The sequence below is a fragment of the Mus caroli genome, chromosome 15, assembly GCF_900094665.2.
Source record: "Mus caroli chromosome 15, CAROLI_EIJ_v1.1, whole genome shotgun sequence".
In the NCBI taxonomy this organism is placed as follows: Eukaryota; Metazoa; Chordata; class Mammalia; order Rodentia; family Muridae; genus Mus; species Mus caroli.
The window spans coordinates 48,461,529-48,484,004 of NC_034584.1; the positions used below are offsets into that span (position 1 = coordinate 48,461,529).

The 22,476-nt window shown below is 39.8% G+C and overlaps 1 protein-coding gene across 1 annotated transcript in view; it reads right to left on the reverse strand.

Moving 5' to 3' along the window:
- The window catches only part of Tnfrsf11b (TNF receptor superfamily member 11b), a 28,045-nt gene extending 7,372 nt beyond the window's left edge, over positions 1-20,673 (reverse strand). The window contains exons 1-2 of the mRNA XM_021183914.2: positions 20,273-20,673; positions 1,825-2,191 (exon numbers count right to left, since the gene is read on the reverse strand). Coding sequence (XP_021039573.1) covers positions 1,825-2,191; positions 20,273-20,305 — 400 coding nt within the window. The 5' untranslated portion in view covers positions 20,306-20,673. The remainder of the gene's footprint in view (positions 1-1,824; positions 2,192-20,272) is intronic.
- Between the last annotated feature and the right edge of the window lie 1,803 nt (positions 20,674-22,476).

Here is a 22,476-nt window from a genome sequence, read left to right on the forward strand (position 1 = left end):
ACTAAGACAGTCCAAAGAAATTCAACAGGAAACAGAGGACTGGCCAGCAGAAGGATATGAAGGACAGAATATGAAGCAACCTTGACTTCAAAACAATAACAAAATTAGTTTTCAAATATTTTGTAGAATAACACCAAACAATACTCCCTGCCTTTCGGCCTGCAAACCTCTGTGCAAAACCACCTTACAAGTTTTTAGGGAAAAAAAAAGGTTAAATAAAGTCTACCGTGGTACCTCAGAGGAAAGCATGTGCCTTTACTCTAAGTCTTCTGGTTACTTGTTGCTTTGCCCTACAGAAACAATTTCATGTTTATGAGGGCAGCAACCTCACTATTTCTACAATATTCAACTTTTGACCTGCTGAATATGAATCTATTCAACCCACTTCACTGAAGTAAGGAGGCTAGGGTTTTTCTACTCCATTGAGTCCCAAAGTACCCCCCCCAAAAAAAAAGTAGGGAATTACAGTTCTTTCTCCTTGAACTGCAAAATGTGGTGGTATTACCAAGGTCTTTCCTGCAATGGTCACTCTTTTAAAGATTCCCTGCAAAAGAGACTAATTAGATTTCAATATTTTGGTTTTGGTTTTGTTTTCTTTCTTGAGACATTCATACACTCATTGAATAGCCTAGGCTGGCCTGTCACTCACTAGGTACACTTGGTTAACCTCAACCGTGTGACCATCCTGGAGCTTCTTTGGAAATGGGACTCCCTTGGCCTTGCTATTGCTCCTGGCTTAAACTGTATATGTGTCCTGTATCTGGCTTCAAACGTAAAATACTGATCATTTAAACTTTAACTTGTCACAAGTAATCCATGTCCTAGGCTATGACCTCTCTACCAAGAGCAAGTTGGCCTCCCGTAATGGACAGAAGCCTGCAGCTGGTAGCTAGTTGCTAGACTCACCAGTCTCAAGGGAGACAGAGGACAGGCTCTCACAGAAAAGAATGATCCAGCTGTGTAAAGAGCAGTGAGTTGAGAGAGATCCTGCTTTAAAGTGAGTTAGAGAAAGTTATAGGGATTTCTCTCTCTTCCTGATAAATTTGTGTGTGCTCTTCATTTTTCTAAGCCACAAGCAGTTGTAAACTACAGTGCAGCTTTGTGGCTTTGTGCACGTGCCAGAAAAGGAATATGGGTTTCAGCTTTCAAAGTTTCTCACTAGCCCCAGCCCATGCTGTGGGGAATGCGAAAAGGAAAAGTAATTTATACACAAGGACTTCCTGCTTGCTTGACAATCTGTTTTGTCTAAGATAAAGAATACGCTGGTAATAGGGTGTGCTACTGTCTTTATCCTCACAAACATCCAACTCCCATGCCAAGATGAGAAGCAGCTTCATTTTTTAATAATGTAATGTATTTCCCCTAACCGTTCCCATTTTTACATAGTTAATTATAACTCTTCATTGTTAGTACTCCGGAGTCTCATTAATATCAACATAATTACTCTCTTGGTATCGATTAACATTTCTGATGTTTGTCAAAAAAGCACTGAAGACTGAAGCTGTCCATGCCAAAGTGAAACATGATGGTCTATGTCAGCCTCTCTCGGTGCAGCTCAGACCATGGTTCTTTAAAATGGGGCAATTCATCATGTATCTCATCAGAGAGCAATTTGCTGCATTTGCGATTCCTCACTAAATTACACTGTAGTGGTAAAGGACTCCTTGGAGAAAGGTCCTTTGGAAACAATCCAGACACACAGCACACAGATAACAGGTACTGTTACCTTTTATTAGGACCTTTTATTAGTGTCCCCTAAGTTAGCTGCTGTCTGGCTCTACATGGTCCTCCTTGATTTAACTATGCCTCATAATAGATACTTACCAGCTTGCACCACGCCCGAGCCTGGTGGACAGCTCCGGTGCTTCAAGCAGAATTCGATCTCCAGGTAACGCCCTTCCTCACACTCACACACTCGGTTGTGGGTGCGGTTGCACTCCTGCTTCACGGACTGCAGTTCCTTGCACACTGGGCTGCAATACACACACTCATCACTGGTGTGCCAGCTGTCCGTATAAGAGTGGTCAGGGCAAGGGACACACAATGTCTTCCTCCTCACTGTGCAGTGCTGTTTTAGGTAGGTGCCAGGAGCACATTTGTCACACAGGAGCTGATGACCAGTTTCTGGGTCATAATGCAAGTACTTTGGAGGAAGGGTTTCCTGGGTTGTCCATTCAATGATGTCCAGGAGCTAGAAGAGACACAATAGTTTATTAAGGTGGAGATGGAATGGTAATTCTATGCCAAGGTGACATCTGAGCCAAAAGTCACTAACCACCCTAACCTTAATTCCATTCCTGGGAGCTCCTACACAAGAGAGGCTCTAAAGCCATGACTTTGCTTCCAGATGTTTTGTCAATAACCAACAGGATAGATGACAACAGGTGAACAACATGATGCAGACTCAAGACTGAAATCAAAAAAGTTCAGAACAGCATCACTGACATGTGGGGTACCGTTGAATAGCCATTTGACCTCAGAGACTTCATTACTCCAGGTCTCAGGGTCATCTCTGTATTAATACGTGGATGAACTGGTCACTCTCCCAACAGTTACATCAAAGTCACTAAATCTCCTTGTTAAAAATGTAGACCTCCAAGACTGAAGAAGTATGGTTCTCTTCGTGGGGAGTTGGATTTATGAATTAGCAATGCAAATGAACAAAAGCACTGTGTTTATTCTAGTGGATGGAATGACCATAATAATAATGGTTTTCTCATTGACTTTACTAGTTACTGTAGGCCAGTCTCTGTTCTAGGGACCCAAGATACAGCTCTAAATTAAATGGCTCAGAGATTCTGCACCTAGAAGTTTACAGTCCAGTTAAAGAAGACAATCCATGCAGTAAAATGAAATAGGTTAGAAATTTAGCATTATTTTAAAAATAAATGGAAAAGCAGGTTAAGGAGGTGGGAAACATGGAGTAGAAGATGAAAAGGGCATAAATTGCTAATGCAGTTATAGTAGCTGGACTCAGGACCAGATAATGTCTCTCAATTTCTGTAATGATGAAAAGCAATGGAATAGAGTTGATGAAGTGGGACAGGACATGATTTTCAGTGGTCATTCATAGGATGAATCATTCACTCATCCATTCATCCATCCATTCATTCATTCATTCATTCATTCATTCATTCATTCAATAGATCCATGTGAAATGTCTACTGGGAGTCAGCAACCAGGAGTATGCTGTTGCATCACACACGAGCACAGTCCCTGTAAACTTGCAATCCACTAGGAAGAGTCCTAGTATTTTAAGATGGACATTTTGGAGAAAGAGGATAACATTTGAAATGTAAATAAAGAAAATACTCAATTAAAAAAATGGGAAAAAAAATGGACATTTTCTCCAATAAGGATGCTGGCAGACAATCTTGCCTCACATAGGTAAAATGCATCGAGAAGATGGAATGACTCTCTCCTTGGATTAACTGGGGAAAACATGAGGGACCAGGCATGGTTTCAGAAGCCACCATCCATCATAAGAAGTCTGTGAAGGGAGAGAAATGACTCTACAGGCAAGGGAGCTTCATGGAGGACCGATGGCACATGAACTCTGTCTCTTGTTCTACATCCCCAAAGGTCTTCAGAGAACAACTTCCCACTAATTACAGGAAACATGTTTTCAGAAGGAGCAGTGTTATTTGTGTGTAGAGGGTGGCTTGCTTGCTTTTTAGTGTTTGTTTTTTGGTACAAGGATCAACACCGACCGTTTACAGGTTTGGGGAAAGAAGCAAACCAAACACAGTATGTTTTTTCCCCCAAACTCTCCTGTTTGTACTGTTCAGGCAATGTCCTCTGCTCACCACCACACATACCAGGGGCCAACATGCCAAGCTAGAGAAACAGCATTCCCTATTAAATCATATGTTGTCAAGGCAAAGAAGACTAACTAGCTAGCGACTTTCATAAGCATTCAGTATTTTAATCTAGGAGACTCTGTTCACTTTGCAGTAGAACATGACCAGTATCTTAGACTATATGAGCCAATAAACTGAAAGAAAAGAACCAAATACCTCCTGAGGATGATGGATCTTTTAGCAGAATCCTTTGATGTGAGATACTCCAACCTAAAACCTGAGAGTGGAGCAGTCTGAAGTCAGGCAGGCCTGCTGGCTCACCATGACACCCCACAACTCTGACTGGTTCTGAAGAAAGCTTGCTCTTTTGTTTCCCTGAGGCTATTTATTAGCTTGAAAGACACAAAGATGAAGTGACTGGCTGAATTTTGATTTGAATATGGTATGAGGCATGTTTTAAGGATCTGGTTCAAATATTTCTCCAGTCCCCAATGAGGTTTTCCTAACACAACATGCAAAACCATATGAAAGCAATGAGACATACTTTCTTTTTTTTTTTCTATTGCTATTCACTTTAGATTTCCTGGAAAGCCACTTTTGAGGGTTTTGTCCACTTTCAGGAGGTCTGGCTCAGAGGTCCAGAGAGGCCTTTTATCACGAATACAGCAGCCAGTCATGCTTCGCATCATTTTCCTGTGCCCATTTCCACAAGGGTCAAGAATGCTCATTTGTTCATCAATATTGCTCCACCCCTTTCCGTTATTCGAACGTGATGAAGATGGGATGGGAGAGGGAAACTGTTCATGTGCTTTACCCTGCAGAGCCACAAAAACTCCAACAACTGCACAGCACTTCTAACTTGGAAACACAAATTTTGAAATGGTCTAAACTCCAAAACTTCCTGACTCCTCTGTAGTTGTTCAAGAACAATTAGATTGTAGAGAAATGGGGGGTTGAGATTTGGGGACTGGGGGTCTCAGCTGTCAAAGCACAAGCAATTATTCTTAAATCATTTTAAAAATCAAAATAGAAAATATTTCCAATTCTAAGACTTTCAGATTCAAGACTCTAGCATCAAGAGCATTAATGCAATTTGTATTTTTCTAGGAAGTTGACATGATATTACTGTTTCTTTAAACCAATACCATAGAAATCAGTTATTTCTTTAAGATAAAGGAAAATTGAGGTGAAAGGTATTTAGAAAGAAATGGAATAAACAAACTCTGAATTTAAGAATTAGAGTAATTAGTAGAGACACTTTCCTCACGACTACCATGTGGAATTATCATCTTACACAGTTTTAAAACCCAGAAGGAAAAATAGACTTGTTTTCAGCAAGTTCAATTGGACCTCTGTGCTCTGCTTGGGAAAAAAATCCACTTTAGTAAAAGTAAAAATTCTGTGTGGTCAAAACTGGATAGTTAGGTCTCAATCTTTGGTTAGCCCCAATTCCCACACAAAATTTCTGGACTTGGTGTTTGGACAGAGGATGGGCAAGCTTACTCCATCTCTTCTTCTGCATCCCTTTTCTTACTTCCCTTCCTATTTCCTGGAGCAAAGACAGAGACATGGTCTTAATATTAGTTATTGTTTCTTTATCTCCTGATAAGATTTAAAACTTAATAAGGGTTTAAAAATAATGCAATCTTCAAATATCCCTGACCAACTTCAGAGGCTGAGGTACATATTTAAGCATGTCTGTTGAACCTGAAAGTGCTTTTTATAGAAAGAAACATCCTCTTCAGGACTTATGTCTGCTTTATAAAAGAAATTAAGTATAGCTTTCCTTTTTCTTTCTCTATTTTCACCTGTCCTCTTTCCATCCCTGCCTCTCCATTACCTGGTCTAACCTCACATTTTTTAAAGTAATCTAAAAGTCCTACACTCTGTTACTTTACACCAGATTAGGATTTGTTCTAGAAACTTCTGGATTACTTTTCTTGAAAACATTGCTAAAATTCTATCTCTAAATGCTGCACTGTCCACTCTATTTTCAAATGTTCTACTCAATTAAGGAATTTTCTATTCCAAGCCCAACCATCTTTCTTATCTACCAAACATTAACAGAGGGCAGAAGTGAGTGAAGATGGTGGGTAGACTGAATTAGTCCTCTAGTGTCTTTTCCAGCTTGACCATTGCCCTCTTCTTAGATTTGACAATATAGTCAAACAAAGTCAGATACAACTATCCTAGTCTCATGTCTTTTGGACTTTTAACTCTACTCTATTTAGCAGCCTCTTGCTATGCAGACTTTTTTTATACCAATCGCCACTTTTCAGATTCACCTATTTCTTCCATTCCCTCTCAGATGACAAGCAATTTGACTAGAGCCTTCTATTGGTTTGTGCGACTTTATGACTTCCTAAAGGACAGAAGAATACACTTCCTCTGGCAGGTTTATTTTTGCATTATGCAATACAGACTGGGCTTGCTCTCTGGTCTGCAGAACCATGAATGACCCAGCGGGTTTCCATTTATGGAAGGTTCATTAAAAGCATCCTACGCAGGGCCTGAAATAGTCACTTGGTTTGGGAGTTCCTTTTGTAATCCCTCGTCATGATCTTTGCCACAGAGAACTATTTGAGGACTGTCCAGAGTTAGCTAAACGTCTGGTCAGTGTGTAAGCCATGCCGTTTCCAAGTCCATCTCAGTCATTAAAGGAAAGATCCAGGATACATGCAATGGAGCGTTTCCTGAAGATTGCTTGTAGTATAAATCATAAAACTTATTTAAAATAAGCAGTTTTTACATTAAGTCCGATTTGTTTGTTTGTTTATTATTTTCATTTTGGTCCTTTTTATTCTTCCATTCACCCTCCATTCCTTAATTAACTGGCTCATTCAGCAAACATTGATTAAAACAAACATTATTCTCTGGAAATATCTATATATTTATATATCTATGCTACCCACTGATTCCCTCCCAAGCCCAAATGACAGCGGAAAAAGAGGCTAGACACTAAGGAAAGAACTAAATAGACAACTGGGTCAACATTATGCAAAACAGTTGATGATAAGAGAGGTGGGTAGAGGATTATTGGCAGATTTTTACTGGGAAGGGCTGGGATTCAAAGAAGCAGCTGAATTCTGCATTTCCTGAAGTCTCCACTAATTTCTGAAAACCAAAGTATCAGCATATATGAATAAAGAGAAGGACTTTAGGTGGTAACTTTTGTTGTTTGCTTGTATGAGACCCAGTGATGATGTTGAGCAAACAGCTGGAAATACATATTGATAATTCACAAATGCAACTGAGGACCCAATTTTAAAGGCCCTGAGCACATAAATGTCTGTAGGAGCAGAGCACATATATTACCTAAAGATGTTTTATGTAAGCAGAAAAGGGGAAATACACACTAACTTTTAGTATTTGTATATATTTGTGACATGAGATGAAAAGGAGAATGTAACAGTGTATGAATGTCATTGACAGTTTGTTAGAAGTGTACAAAATTAGTTATGAATAAAGTTTGAAAAGCCTACAGCCTGGCAACCCGATATGAACACCCATGTGCACTTTCTCCTGGAGAAGTTGCATTTAGATTATGTTAACCAGATTGCAAGCTTAGTTCTAGCACTGCCTCAGTGACCCTGGGCCAGTAATTTCTGTCTAAAATGAGAATGATTCTGATTTTTGTATTCTCCAAATAATGAGTTTCAAATAAATAGTAACACAGAACCTTATTTTTGTCAATATTTATTCCATCCATTCCAATATTTTGTCAGTTTTTATTCCATCATGCCCATAGGTTAGAAACTTCTACTCCATCTCCAGCAATGTATAAACTTGGGTGTTTCATCTTGGAAACGCAATTGATAAGGCATGAAAATCAAAAGATCAAGATCATAGTTGGTTCTATATAAAGTTCATGACCAGTTTGGAGTTCATGGGACCCTGTTTCTAATATATATACATAATAATTTATATATGATATATATGTATATATGTATACATATATATGAATGACATAATTATATATTACACATTATATAATAAAATTGGTTTTGATATCTTCCCAATGATGTTACTACTTTTTTTTGGTTCTGCCAAGGAATTTAAGGCTGATCCATGCTTTTCATGTTTTTTCCCCCCTGGGAGATTCAGAGAGTCAAGATTTTGCCTCCACATGCTTTGAATGCTTCATATGAGTTTGTACAGATAGAAAGTCTTGGCTATATCTCGATATTGACTCAATCCAGTAGATAGGTTGAATGCCTTCTGTGTAAACCTCAGATAATTGGAGATTGGACAGCACAGGTTGACTACAGTGTAAAGGATACATTTGCAAAGACATGCACAGAGCCTGCATTTCCTGGTCTCTAGAAGGACAGAGGTGAAAGATTTGTCCAGAGGAGTATTTTTTTTAACACATCTTTCATTTGCATGGAGTTTTGCAAGCACTGTCTCATTTGGACTTAGCCTCTGTGAGCAAAGGCAGTTCATTGGAGAGGTTTATCTGCTGCTGCCAGGTCCCCTCCTGGGGAGTAGCCTGCTTAGCAATTTCCACACTAGCCAGTTATTTGACTCAGGGTTATGTCTCCAGGTAAGGAGTCAAAAGCAAATGAATTAAATCTGTTCATCTCCACATCTGTGCTCTGCTGCCAAAAGCGTTCCCAGGCAAATGGGGGAAAGGAAACACAAATAACTATGATTTATTAGAAGAATTACTGGGCCAAATTTAATGTGCATTTGCTTCCCTGAAGGCTGAAGAACAGTCTCCAGGTAAAATGTAACTTTCGATGTAATTTTTGTTCACTTCAGAAGTTTCCTTTACCTTTCTGAAGGCATTAACATTAATTAGCAGTGGTTTGTTTGTGTGTGGACCCAGTCCTAATGCACAAAAGAGATTTGCTTATGAGGTTTTTGCTGTGATGAAAAAGTGTTAGAGGTGGTTAACGTTTTACTAATTAAACAAATTGTAAAACAGTACAAAGTTAACATTCAGGAAGAAGGAATTGTGGATACAGATTAAGAGGTTAACACACACACACACACACACACACACACCATAGCACCCATTTGGGTCCCTAGATCCTAACAGTTCTTCTGTTGGTCTCATGTTAATCACCTCTTTGGAGACATAGTATTAGTTCTGGAAAACCCACCACAGGAGTACTGGTTGCGTGATAATCGCCACTCAGTCCCCCTTGACAAGCACCAGGCAGTACTAGGCCTTGGCAGGCTCTCCAGCCACAGTCCCTGGCATCGGGAGCTGAGAACTGGTAGTATATTTTGACATGTTGGTACTCCCGAACACAATTTTAAGGTTAGAACTAATTTTTATGGCCCTTTCCTTGGAAGATAACATATTGCTCACAACACCCTATAGATCCTTCTGCTGACTAAGAAAACCTATTGTTGTTTAATTAACTCATGGCCACAGGCCATTGTTAGGAAAAAAGTAAGGAATGTTAGGGACAAAATGAAATAAAAGCTAAAAGGAAAGGGGAAATCAGATAGCATCTTTGTTAAATATGTAGCTATTCCCTGTCTGTCTAGGATGTCTGAAGGATCATACTATCCATCCTGTATGATATAGAGAAGGATAACAGCGTTGTATATTATAAAAGCAGGCTGTGGGATAAGCTCATTCTTCATATTCTGCTATTCTTAATCCTCAACAACAACCACCAAGAAGATATGATTATCTCCATTTTAAAGATGAAAAGACTGAGTCTTAGGAGAATTTAATGACTAACCAGAGATAACAAAAACTCCATACCTTTGAGAGTTTAAACCTAACCCCTGCCTGAATCTAAGCCTCTGAAGACTGGATCTTCTTGCTGTAGTCTTGGGAACAAGCTTCCCCGTCTCATGAAAGAGACGGATGTGAAAGTAACTGTAATATGATGTAAAGATATCATACATGTGTCACTTGTCTATCTCCTCAGCTATTTAAGTATTTCTCTATCAACCATTCATCAATATATTCACTCAACTCAATGTAGAAAGTCTCCTGTTTTCCATGTAAGTAGTTGACACAAAGCTCTGGTAGAAAGGCCAGACTGGAAAATTAGTTACACTTTATGTGAAGCAGTGGATCCTCAGAGAGGTTTCTCCTGGCTTTGACCTCCTCCTTCCTTTCCCACCTCCCATTATATGCTGGATCTTTCTTCCCCATGCTTTTAGTGACTGATAAGACATCGGCTTCTTGCTTTATACTTTGTCACCTTGGGAATTTGGACTTCCATTCTTATTCGATGTAAAGACCATTGGGGAAAAAATCATATCCCCTTAAGCTAATACAGCTAAATAAGTTCAAGAAGGAAAAAATAAATACATGGAATCACATTTTTTTTTAAGGATTTGGCCCAAGGGCCTATTCTGTTCATCCTTCACACCAACTGGATATTCTGGGTTGAAGATGCCTTTTTTTTTTTTTTGTCTGATTTTGTTATTAGCATGCCTTGCTACAGAAACAGTAAATAATAATAATAATAATGATGATGATGATGTTCTCATCTAGTTAACCTTAGGGAGAGTTACTGAAATTAGTTAAAACTACTTAACTCCTCCGATTTCCTCAGTTTCTAGTCTGTGAATCTCTGTACCAGAGGATTTTTATGAACAAATATATGGAATGGTGTATGTTACATGTAGGTGTGATAGTTATTGCCAAAGGTACTATGCCTTTCTATTTTATGTTTTCACCCTTTGTGGTCATTTAAGTAGGTTGATGTTGTAGATGAATGGATCTTTACAGAGTAAATGTCAGCAGCAACTAAGGAAGGAAACCAAGTATAGTTTGCTATATGATGCTTGTGGGCATTTTAAGTCAACCTAAGCATCTGATAGGTGCTCTACTTTGAAGCCCAGCTAAGATTTTCTGTAATGCCTAAATTTTACATTTTCAGCCAAAGAAAGTGTTAGACCTGAGGAAGAAATCATTTCTATGACTGATTAAGCAATTTTTATTTAAACTGTCCATCTAGTTGCCTCTCCAAAATTTAGGATTTTACAGAGCAACCCCTACTCTTTATGGGGAAGGATTAGGGTTGATAGAATACATCTGTCAAGATAATTGGCAGTTAGCACCTGGACAAAAGAGTAGGGAACTCAGAGCTCAAGATTTATTAAATAGAAAATTATTCTTGGAAGGTAAGGGGATTTAATAACAATGTATAAAAATGTGGTTTCTGTTTGAGTTTCATAAAAATAAAGCTGTCTTTTTTTTGATTTTTAATATTTTTATTACATATTTTCCTCAATTACATTTCCAATGCTATCCCAAAAGTCCCCCATAGCGCCCCCCACTTCCCTACCCACCCATTCCCATTCTTTTGGCCCTGGCATTCCCCTATATTGGGGCATATAAAGTTTGCAAGTCCAATGGGCCTCTCTTTCCATTGATGGCCGACTAGGCCATCTTTCCATACATATGCAGCTAGAGACAAGAGCTCCGGGGTTCTGGTTAGTACATCATGTTGTTCCAACAATAGGGTTGCAGATCCCTTTAGCTCCTTGGGTACTTTCTCTAGCTTCTCCATTGGGAGCCCTGTGATACATCCAATAGCTGACTGTGAACATCCACTCCTGTGTTTGCTATAAAGCTGTCTTTAACCATCACTTGTGGGTTGTGATGCTCATCATAGTTAACCTGTCTCAGGCATCACACAGACTGGGATGTTGGCTGCTGGGTCACCCAGGCCTGATTGGGTTCTATTATGTTCAAATAAGCAACTTCAAAATTGCAATGCCTGCAATCAACACTGAAGGGGCAGGTTTTACTTGTGATCTGTCCCAGGGGGTCTGTCAACAGCCAACGATTTTTGTCTAGTAAATAATGTTTGCAAATTACTTATATGAGTGGAAATTTGAGGAGAAAAAAAAATCAAACAATCAAAAACTATGGAAAATTTCAGGTGTAACATCACCAATATTATGATGCTTGGTTTGGGAGTGAAGATATCATTTTACTTCAGCAGTCCACTGCTAGAGATGCCCATGTCCCTCCCATTCCACTCATACTAGTTGAAACTCCCTACCAAGTTTCCAGGAAGGAGAGCAAATGAGAATGCTTGGCCAACACCCACTAATGATTATACCACCACACAGTAGACATCATCACACCATCATGGACCAGCTACTTCTTATTTCTTCCTTTTAGAGGACATTAAAAGAACATACAAGAAGAAGAGTGTGATGATGGAGGTCTGTTGCCTGGCAGCTGGTGTATTATTCAAGTGTAGATTTTAATGGTTTTTCCAAGGTGCCTATTACCATGCATGGTATGCCTAAAGGTTTGACATTCATTCCAAAGAGGAGTGCGCAGTTGTCAAACACTTCTTTGTGAATATAGATTCAAAGAAAATTTTCTCAATGACTCTAAAGATTGCTTGTGACCATAATTATACCTCTTCAGCAAGTCCTGGGGGAATGCCTTGAACTTGGCTTTTACCTAAATGAAGAATGCAAAAAGATGCCCACATTGCCATATTCTATGTATGCCAGCTGATGGCAAGAAGGAGAAATTGGTTTTGTTTTAAAAGAATAATTCATGACACTTAAGTATATGTTACACTGTCTAAAATTAGATAACATTCCAAAAGCTACTGCCTTGAATCATCTCCTTGACGTCAACCTCAGACCAATGGAACAAAGAGATTCCTGTAAAACATTTCTGTAATGTTTAATAGTTAGACAAGTATACTTGGTTTCTGATATCTGGGGAAGGGAGCAATATACAATCGATTAACTTTTAAATTATAGTAGATATTCCATATACCACTTGGCTCAGCTTCTCTGTTGAGCAGAGGCATACGGGGTCACTAGGCAAACATTGAAGGTGAGGGCAAAACTAAGGAACCAGGGCCCTTGAGTCCTGTCTGCCTTCCTATTGCAGAGTGTTGTCACACCACTCTGTATCTGGGATGATGGCTTACATGGCGAGTTTTGGTCCTGTTGATACAAATTGATGGGGAAGGGATGTTATACGAAATGGGCTCTTGATATCAATATTTTCTAAAGATAGAGCACATAAGTTTTGAACAAGAAAGGAATTTTCAAAAGGGTTCTGTATTTGCTCAAGAACATAGGAAGACTGAGTAGAAGAGCAAGACTCAGATTGTCCAAAGAGCAAAAGGGAAAGCAGCCAAAGACAAGGGCAAAGTCCAGGCTACGTCCATGGTGAAGTGTAGAATATGAAAAAGAGCAAGACAGAGACCAAGAGAACCATACAGATAGAGCAAAACCAAAAGGAAGAACAAAAGTAAGAGGAAAATGGGAATCAGAAAATGTACAAGGATCTGGGACAACAGAAGAAAGGGCACAGGTTCCTAACAAGAAGCAAGGAAAGGCAACTAAGAATTGTGCATCAAAAACTTCAACAGGGAATTTATTCCCCTAAGGCAGTGACTGTGCTTAGAGGAACCATGGCCTTGTTTCAAATCTAAATTAGTCTTCTCACCCATGTCTCTGTTTTATTTATGGTTACTTAAGAAACATTTACAAAGAGTGTTGCCAAGGTGCATAATGAGTTGAAGTGAAGGCCTTGGGGGCTAGTCTATGTTCAAAGATGCTTGACTTCTACTATGAATAGAATGTTCATTACCAGGGGCAGAACAGAGGAGGTTACTAATCCAAGGGCCTCAAGTTAAATAAAATAACAATGCTGCGCAGTGTATTTGAAATTTGTTCAGATAGTAGATCATACATGTTCTCAAAACACAAGATTGCTTAAGAGGGTAGATGGATGTGTTAACCAGATCTAGAAACAGCCTACCCTCTTTTATTATGTGTGTTTTATTTCTTCATTTTTATGTATGTATGTATACATATATATACATATATATGTATAACATGCATATGTATGTGTATGTATTTGTATGTGTATAGACACACACCTGTTTGTATATGCATGTGTGCATACATGTATGCAGAGGGCTGACGTCAAAGTTGGATGTCTTCCTTAGTAGCTCTCCACCTAATTCATTGATGCAGTCTCTCAACTTAAGTCACAGTTTGGTGTCTTGCCTTATCTGGCTAGCCAACTTGCTCAGGGGATCACCTGTCTCCACCTTGGGAACACAGAAATTACAGGTGGACCACTACACTCACCTGTCACTATGTAGGTTTGGGAGATACAGACTCCGCTCCTTCTGCTTTCCTGGCAAACACTTTACTAGGATACCTCCCTCCTTTCGCATTCCCCATCAATTTCCTGTCTGCAGATTAGATACTTGTGAGAAATTACATGAGAAAAAAATGTATCTACCTAAGCCCTTGGGAAATTGCATCACCTAATAGCTGGGTTAAGTTGTTCTACTGAACATGTGGAGTTCACATCACTTACTGAGGCGAGATTAGTGTGAGAAAAGAGGTACCATACATCTTCTTACCTAATGTGTTGTAACACTATTCTTATCCCTTACAACTGTCTAAATGTATTCTTTTTTTAGACTCTCTACGCTAGTTATTCCAAAATATTCTGTGGTAATGAGCTCCAAAAACTAATTATATGTCACATAAAAATACTGTCCTGGTATCTATTTCAAGTTGGCCGAACCTCACTCTTTCTTCTTGCACAGAGAGTTTACAGAGGTTGCTAGAATTTCCGTTTCTCTAGTTCCTGCTATTGTGGGTTGCTAAATTTTATTTTGATTTTTGTTTTCTTTTCTAAACACGATTGCTACTGCTGCTCTTATTTGCATTTTGTTTGCAAGGTTCTCAGTAATATAGAGTTTAAAGGGTACCTTCACACTTTTTCCTCTTGTCATGAGAAATCAGCTTTCTCTATAGTTGTCTATGGTAACTAGCTGTTGGACTGTTAATATCATTTATTATTAATATTATTAGTTCACGATCCTTCTAGGGACTGCAATTTCTTGAATCTAATACTTATCAACTGTGATGGAACCTTTTAAAAAAGATTTAAAATTTATCCTGGAAAAGCTGAGTATCTAATGCTCAAATATAATAAATGCCATGAGACCTGTGTTCTATCCATTTAATTTTGTTGCTTTCTTAAGAATGAATATTCATGAATGTTTTGGAGTCTCCATGGTAGAAATGTATACTATCGTATTTAAAATATTGACCAGATAAGGAGACGTTTACATTAATATTTGGAAAGTCAAGCCAACCTTAGGTGGTTAAACCACAATAACACATCTGATAAGAAACTTCTGTTAAAGTCCACGGAGATTTCTAGTAGATTACCCTGTGCTCTAGAAATTTTCACCATAGTTCATTGGACTCAGCAAATATATACATCATGATGGTGGATACCTTGGGGATACAAATGAGGAAGATGAAAATCTGTGCATTCAAAGAGCCTATGTTTGTGGAAACTCTGTCCATGGAGAAGTTCTGGAAATTTATGGAGTGCTTCTAAAGATACCATGCAGTTACCATTAGATCAACAGAAAAACCAAGAATAATTATATGCCCTACAAACCTTCTAATGTACTATTGGAGACTGATGCAGAATATAATAAGTGAAAATTATTTTGTATATAATAAAATATACAGACATAGATAGATAGATAGATAGATAGATAGATAGATAGATAGATAGATAGATAGACAGACAGATAGATAGATAGATAGATATAAAATGACACTGTGATGGTCAGCTTTAATTGTCCACTAACATCACCTAGGATACCTGGCAAAGATCCTCAAAGAAGAGTCACCTAGATCAGTTTGGACTGTTGGATATGAGCATGCCTGTGAGGAACTTTCTTATTTCATCTAATTAAAGCAGGAAAACTCACTCAGAATGTGGATATCACCATCTCCTAAGCAGAGGTTCTGGAACTGAACAAGCAATCAAGCAAGCCAGTATGCACACATTCATTTCTCTCTACTTCTGACTGTGGAAGCGACTAGCTGCTTAAGGCCTGCCACTGTGACTTTCCTGCTATGAGAGACTGCAACCTGGAATTGTAAGCCAAATAAACCCATTCTCCCTGTGTTGCTTTTGGTCAAGGCATTTTATCGCTGTCACAGGAATAAAACGAGGACCATTGTCCAGACCTTTGTCAGAACGCCATTGTATTTATACAGGAAGGACCTTTTTCATACTGCTGTCCAAAATGAGTTTTCCAGGAATTTAGTAACACATGGTTTGGTAAGAAAAAATGAAACTAAAATTTCTGGCAAGATTGTCTCACTGTTTTAGAAAACCACAGCACCAAGCCAAGCCTGATTGAGTGTTTGGGTCACCCTTGAGTCAACCCTACCCCCATCCTCATCCCTAGCTTTGTTTGCAGTGCAAATGCCACATACTAATGCAAGCCCAGCATGACTTCATTATGACATCTATTGAAGCTTGTTTTATTATGAATTACTTTCCTTTTATTGCTGCTTTATAATATAGCTATGTCAGGATATTGGTTTTGTAAAAGTTATATGTGTCATCAAAAGATATGTACACTGAATCTCATTTCAAGAGACATGGGGTTGTTACAAAGGATTTATTATAAAGGTGCATGGAAGAGAATGTCAAAGACGATCAAGAAGTCGCCTTATGGAGGAAAACATAAATACACTAATAATTTGGGCATTTTTGCTCCATCAGAGCAACATAAGGGGCAGCCAAATAACTTAGTTCTTGATTGAGTGATAGCTAGTGTTAGTAAATGTAAAGATTGCTTGTTTTGATGTATTTTAAGCACCCCCACTCTCCTTTTGGCTGAAAAGTCGAATGAAGGCTAAAGGAAATTCTCTTGATTAATGCAATGCTAAGGAAAATAGTGTTTCTCACAGAAAGCCTTTATACAGAGGAGCATGTGGGTTGGGAGCTGTTGAGAGCAAAACCCAGAAGACAAGTTAATGGATAGGAAGACAAGAACAGCAGACTATGAGCCCAGTGTTCATTTGGAAACCATGACCATGGCCTTTAAATCTTCTTGAATAACACCTTTGGCATAGGCTGCCTTCTTACTCCACCAATGGTGTTTGGCTACTGTGGTTTTTAGCCTAAGAAGTCAAATTGAAAACTAGATTGAAGTTAGGAACTGTGCTGAAGATTGCTAGGTAACAGAGGCCAGGAAGGTTGCTATGGACACAGGGCAGGGCTGCATGGGTTGGCTGTATGTCAAATGCTTCTAGAAACAGTATAAGCATGGACATTTTCTGAAGAAGAAAGAGATGAAGAAGTGGAGGAGGAGGAGGAGAAGAAGGAGGAAGAGGAACAGGAAGAGGAACAGGAAGGAGAAGTTAAAGAAGAAGCAGAAGCAGCAGCTAGGCAAGCCCATGAACTCCAAAGCTGAGGGAAGGGGAGAAAAGACAAAATAAATACAAGTGAAATGTCCAAAACTTCAAGACCGTTCGTTACCCTAAAGGAAGACCAGATCATCAGGCAATTTGCCTTAGTAAAGAGCAGCTGGATCTCTGCTTTCCTTCCATTCTCCTCCCTTCTGGCATGGAAGGACAAACTCAGAGCTTGGCTTCGAAAAGTTCAGGGCGTGTTCTGACACTGCATGATGGACGAGGGGGGATTTAACAAGAGTTAAAGCCAAGACCTAAGTCAGGCGTGTTGATGTTCTCTGCTCACCTAGTAACACATGGCAATGAGGAAGGAAATGACTCTGGATGGTGAATGGTGCCTCCTTACCAAAGAGCTCTCTGCTTGACTATGCTAGTGAACATTGTAGGACTGCTAGCCTAAGCACTGTGCTCCTCTCCTCCACCTGCATACCTTCTACTCTCGCAGAAGAACCCAGTGTAGACTTCACCCACCACATGGTTTTCCATCTCTCACTTGAATGTCTTCATCTCCAGCAATACATGTCCATTTGCTCCCTCACACTGAGAGTGGGAGGTCATCCCTTTCTTTGAGAATTGTCAGTACTTCCAGTATACAGATGGTTCTGTATCATCCTCTAGTTACCTGTTGTCATACGGATAGTGCTAATGAGAAGCAGGGACATCAGTAGTTGTGTTAATTCATGCACATCCCTTCCCTGCAGCCATATTATAGAAGACAGGAACTTCAGAGGGAAAAATGCAGTCTGTTATTCTGCAGGTAAGTGGTGTGTGGATATTTGAACTGGGTCTAGTGGAGAACCACCATGTTGCAACTTCCCTTATGAGCTCATGAAGAAAAGCTGACTTTTTGTTAATTCCCCAATCATCTGGGGCTTCCTCTTTAGGAACGGGTATAACATGCAATACTTGTCTCACATCTGCCTCTTTAAACAAGATGTAAGGTCCAGAAGTCAGGAACCAAGGATATCTAACTGGATGCTAATGTTGTTCCCACTGACTAGTGCAATGCCTTAGACAAAGAGCTAAATATCTGTAGTCAGTCAGGTTCCTACAGCCACGCCTCTCTGTTTGTCAGGGGAAATTCGTCCTCTCCACATGCAAACTCAGTGTGTCCATTTCCAACCATTCATAAAATAAAGTCAACCTTAGCAACTAAAGAAAGAATAAGATACGTTCTATTCCTTTATATATTCAAGACATGTTCAAAGCTGTCACTTCTGACAATGTATTATCTAAAATGAGTAATATTTATGTACATATCTCCTTATATAGACCACCTATAAAATTATGACATTTTCTTCTATTTGGGGACAGTTATGGGGAGAAATATATATGCTATTTTGTTAAAATCCAAAATGCAAAGGCAGAATACAAGAAGTTAGAAAGAATAAAAAACATCACTATATTGACCATGGGCATATTTATACCAGCCAACACCTAAATTAATTAAATTTTTCATGAGGCCATAGAAACATGGAATACTGGAGAGTCAGCAAAGCAAACTGTTCTGTAAATCCAACACTAGTGATGTATACACGGGAACTTTGAAAAGTTCATAATAAAGTTTCAGTACATGCCAAACCTGTTTGTGCCATCTATTATTCTGTCTATGAACACAGTAGTAAAAGGGAGGGATGCACGGACCTTTATGGGATGTACTGATAATGTAATTGTAGCACTTTTCAGCTCACAAGTGCTCAATTTGATAAAGGCACTTAGGCACTACCACTTGTGCAAAGCACTCTGTGCTCTTTCCTCTTTTGAGACTTCCATTCATTTGTTGTGTGTCCATGCAGATACACATGCCAGAGTGTGTGAGTGGAAATCAGAGGATGCCCGTCAGGAGCCAGGACTCTCCTTCCATACAGGTTTCCAAGCATCAAGCTCACAATGATAGGTTGTCAGTGCCTTTACCCATGAAGCCATCTCACTGTCTCTAAAAATTGCACTTCTTAAAAAGTTCTTCTTACTGGAACTGGAGGAATGGCTGCTCCTGCAGACACTCAGGTTTCATTCCCATCACCCACATGGCAGCTCACAACTGTCTGTAACTCCAGTTCTAAGGGACGTGACACCCTCCTCTGGCCTCAGTTAGCACCAGATGCACAAGTGGTGCACAGACATACATGCAAGGAAACCACATATACACCTAAAATAAAATAAAATTTGAATATTCTCCACATGTCCATATTAGTGGATATATGTAGTATATATATATATATATATATATATATATATATATATATATATATATGTATATACATGTATACATATCTTCATATGTACACATGAAGATGACATATGTATGTATACTCTCCTGTCCACTTTTTCCTGAGTGACTTTGCTATTACATATGCATGTCTGCGTGTCTCTGAAGCTCAGGGAAAGATTACATAGTTTTTAATTCTCACTATGTGAGCAGGAGGCTGAAACTGAAACACTGACTCCAGTGCATTCCAGACAGAGAAATCACTTAAAGACAGACTTCTCTGTCTGATTTGTAACTTCATGCGTTTCACAGGCTGCTGATGTGAAGGAAACAAATTTGGGGCATGGAAAAAACTTGTCTTTAAACCTAAATAATAACAATTTTCCAAATGCCTGAACTAATAAAAGAGATTCCTTTATTTTCCAAACAACGTTTCAAAACAGGTTTGAACCTTCTTTATTTATAGTTGAACTGATCTGGTTGTTGAACTATATTCTACAACATAATTATCATTAGTCTGTTTGTATTTTTCACACTACTGAAGATGAGAACTAGACTAATAGAACTTTAGTAAAACAGCACATTGCACAGAAAAATAAGAGAATATTTTCTGTATTGCCTACAACCCATATGTAAGTTAGGCTAATGATGTTTCAGACTATCCTCTCCATCCAAACGTTTCTACAGAAGTTTCAAAAAAGTCTGGCCTCTCTTTCCAACACCTGCAGTAATAAAAAAGTTCGGTCAAGGGAAGGTATGGTGTTCCACATAGAACATAAGTAAGTAAATAAATAAGGTAAATAAGATGGATAAAAACCAAGCAAAAAAGTCTTCAAAGAGACCTCCGCATCTCTCTCCGATCTGCATAAACTCAGCTGGAACTTTTCATGAAAAAGCCATTCCCTCTCCAGGGCAGCCTGCTGTAGCTAGAAAGAGGCTTCCTGTTCCAACCAAACCCCAGCTCCCTCCTGAGGTAGCCGGGCTTGGTCCCCATCAGCAGGAGGGGAGGTCCTGAGCCCAGGTGGTCAGCAGTCTCCTGCCCACGACTTACCACCAGGAGTGCGCAGCACAGCCACTTGTTCATTGTGGTCCTCGGGAAACCTCAGGAGGCAGCCGCTGGGTCAGTGCTAGGTGCGTCTCTGCAGCCCAGGCAATCATGACGTTTTATATAAGGTCTGGGCAACAGGAAGTATGCCCTGCCTTTGATCTATTAGTCTCTCTCTGGACAAACCTTGTACCTTTCCTTTTTTAGGATCCTTGAGCGCTAGTGGTCGGGCTGCGGGACACTCCGGGGTTAACGCTTTAGGAGCCGGAGTGGGAGGATCCTGCGCGGAGGCGTGGGACAAGGGAAGGGAATGACTGATTTCTGCAGGGGGAGAAAGGGGGGAAGGAAGAAGAAAAGAGGGAGAAAGCCACCGCTGAGATGAAGAACAAGGCAGCAGCTGTCCCGCTGCCTCTGGGGGTTCCGAGGCTTTTTCTGCCAGCGGCTAGCCTCAGGGCAGCTGTGACCTGTGGTGAGAGCCTGGGTACACTTGGGGGAGCCGCTGGGCAGCCTCCAGGCTCTGGCTCCTCTAGCCCAGGCTTCAACTTCAGCAGCCTATTGCCACAGGTCGCAGTCACTGTACCCTTTCTGGGATAAGGCTGAGGTTTTCGTTTGGCCTATTATCTAAACTCCTTCCCAAAGATTCTGTAGCTCCGCCAAATAATCCCTCTCGCGTAGGGATGGCACTGTCCTCAACACGACTGAGAGTTTGTAGTCGTTAACATGCAAAGTGTCCTGGGCCAGTTGAAGAATTTATTTGTCCAACTCATATTTGCCTGGGTTGTCAGAAGCTAGGGAGAACCAGAAGAATAAATTCTTTGTACCTGGAGTAGAAAAACCTTACAAGCATCTCTTCCCTTCCCACCATCCTCCTTCATAAAGGATTGTTGGCTCCTGAGAGTCCTAACCACTAAGCTTCTAGTCTAATGCCTCTTCACCCATTAAGTCGCCTCTTCACTGCCCTCTGCTGTTGGCACGTTTAAAGATTTGCAAAACAAGGTTCTTCTCCCACCCATCAGCTCTCTCACTGGTTAGAAGTCACTGTTTCCAAATTGAATTCTCATTCCAAGATGCCATAGGCAACTCTCAAGTCAGCTGTAGGTGGTCAGTCAAACCTGCATATAATGTGATGCTCACAGCGTGATTACTCCTTGTAGAACTGGCTTCCCTATCAGGAGCAGGGTTAGTGAGATGTCTCCTGGGTAGGGCAAATTCTTCTGTCCACCTCTTCACAGTCCGGTGGATCTCATGCTATCATGAGTTCAAAGTAGTTTACTCCATCACGACACCACGGAGGAAGAAAGAGCTGCATAATTCTATACTAGTCTCCCGTGTTTTAGTTTCTACTGCGACAACAGTGTGATAACAACACTTAACATCCAAATAAAGCTAAATGTTAACTTTCAAGCCCTGTGTAAGTGGCAGAGCTATTATTTCTGTTCAGGAATAGTTGTCTGGGATATTAGCTGAAAGCATTTTTCTCAAAATGTAACGTGATGTCAGGGTGCAGTAGTGACAAAACCTAGAATCACTTGGAAAGGCAGCTGCAATGAGAGATTGATTATCTACATAGAATTGGCCTGTGGGTCTGTCTGTCTGTAGGGCATTGCCTTAATATATAGATGTGGGAAGACTCAGCCCATTGTGGGCTGAACCATTCCCTAGGCAAGGTGTCTTGGGCTAGAAGTACAGAAATAAAGATACAAACAAGCAAGTACATGTGCATGCATTCTTTTCTCTCAGCTCTTGGCTCTGGATGTGATGTGACAAGTTTGAAGTCCCTGCCCTGACTTTTCCACAATACTGGGTTATAACATGGAGTGATAAATTTCAATTAGCTCCTTTATACCCCACCCTACCCTCCAAAAAGTATGATATTCTGAGACATAGACTATAAAAATATTTATGTCTTTCTAAACCTGTTTCTGCTGTAACAACCCTGGTGTTGTAGAAGGAGACAGCAAGTAAAAACATTTAAAATCATATTAAATATATGTCCACATTCACTAAGTTGTAAGAGTAAAATAACAAATGCACACAATGTAAATTAGTGCTAATAGGAAATATTTACTAAAATAAGGGTTTGCAGGGTGTGTGTGTGTGTGTGTGTGTGTGTGTCTAGGCCAGAGGGTGTTTGTTTGCTTGTTTGCTTGCTTGCTTGCTTGCTTGCTTGCTTGTTGGAGATATGGTTTCTCTATGTAACTCTGCCTATA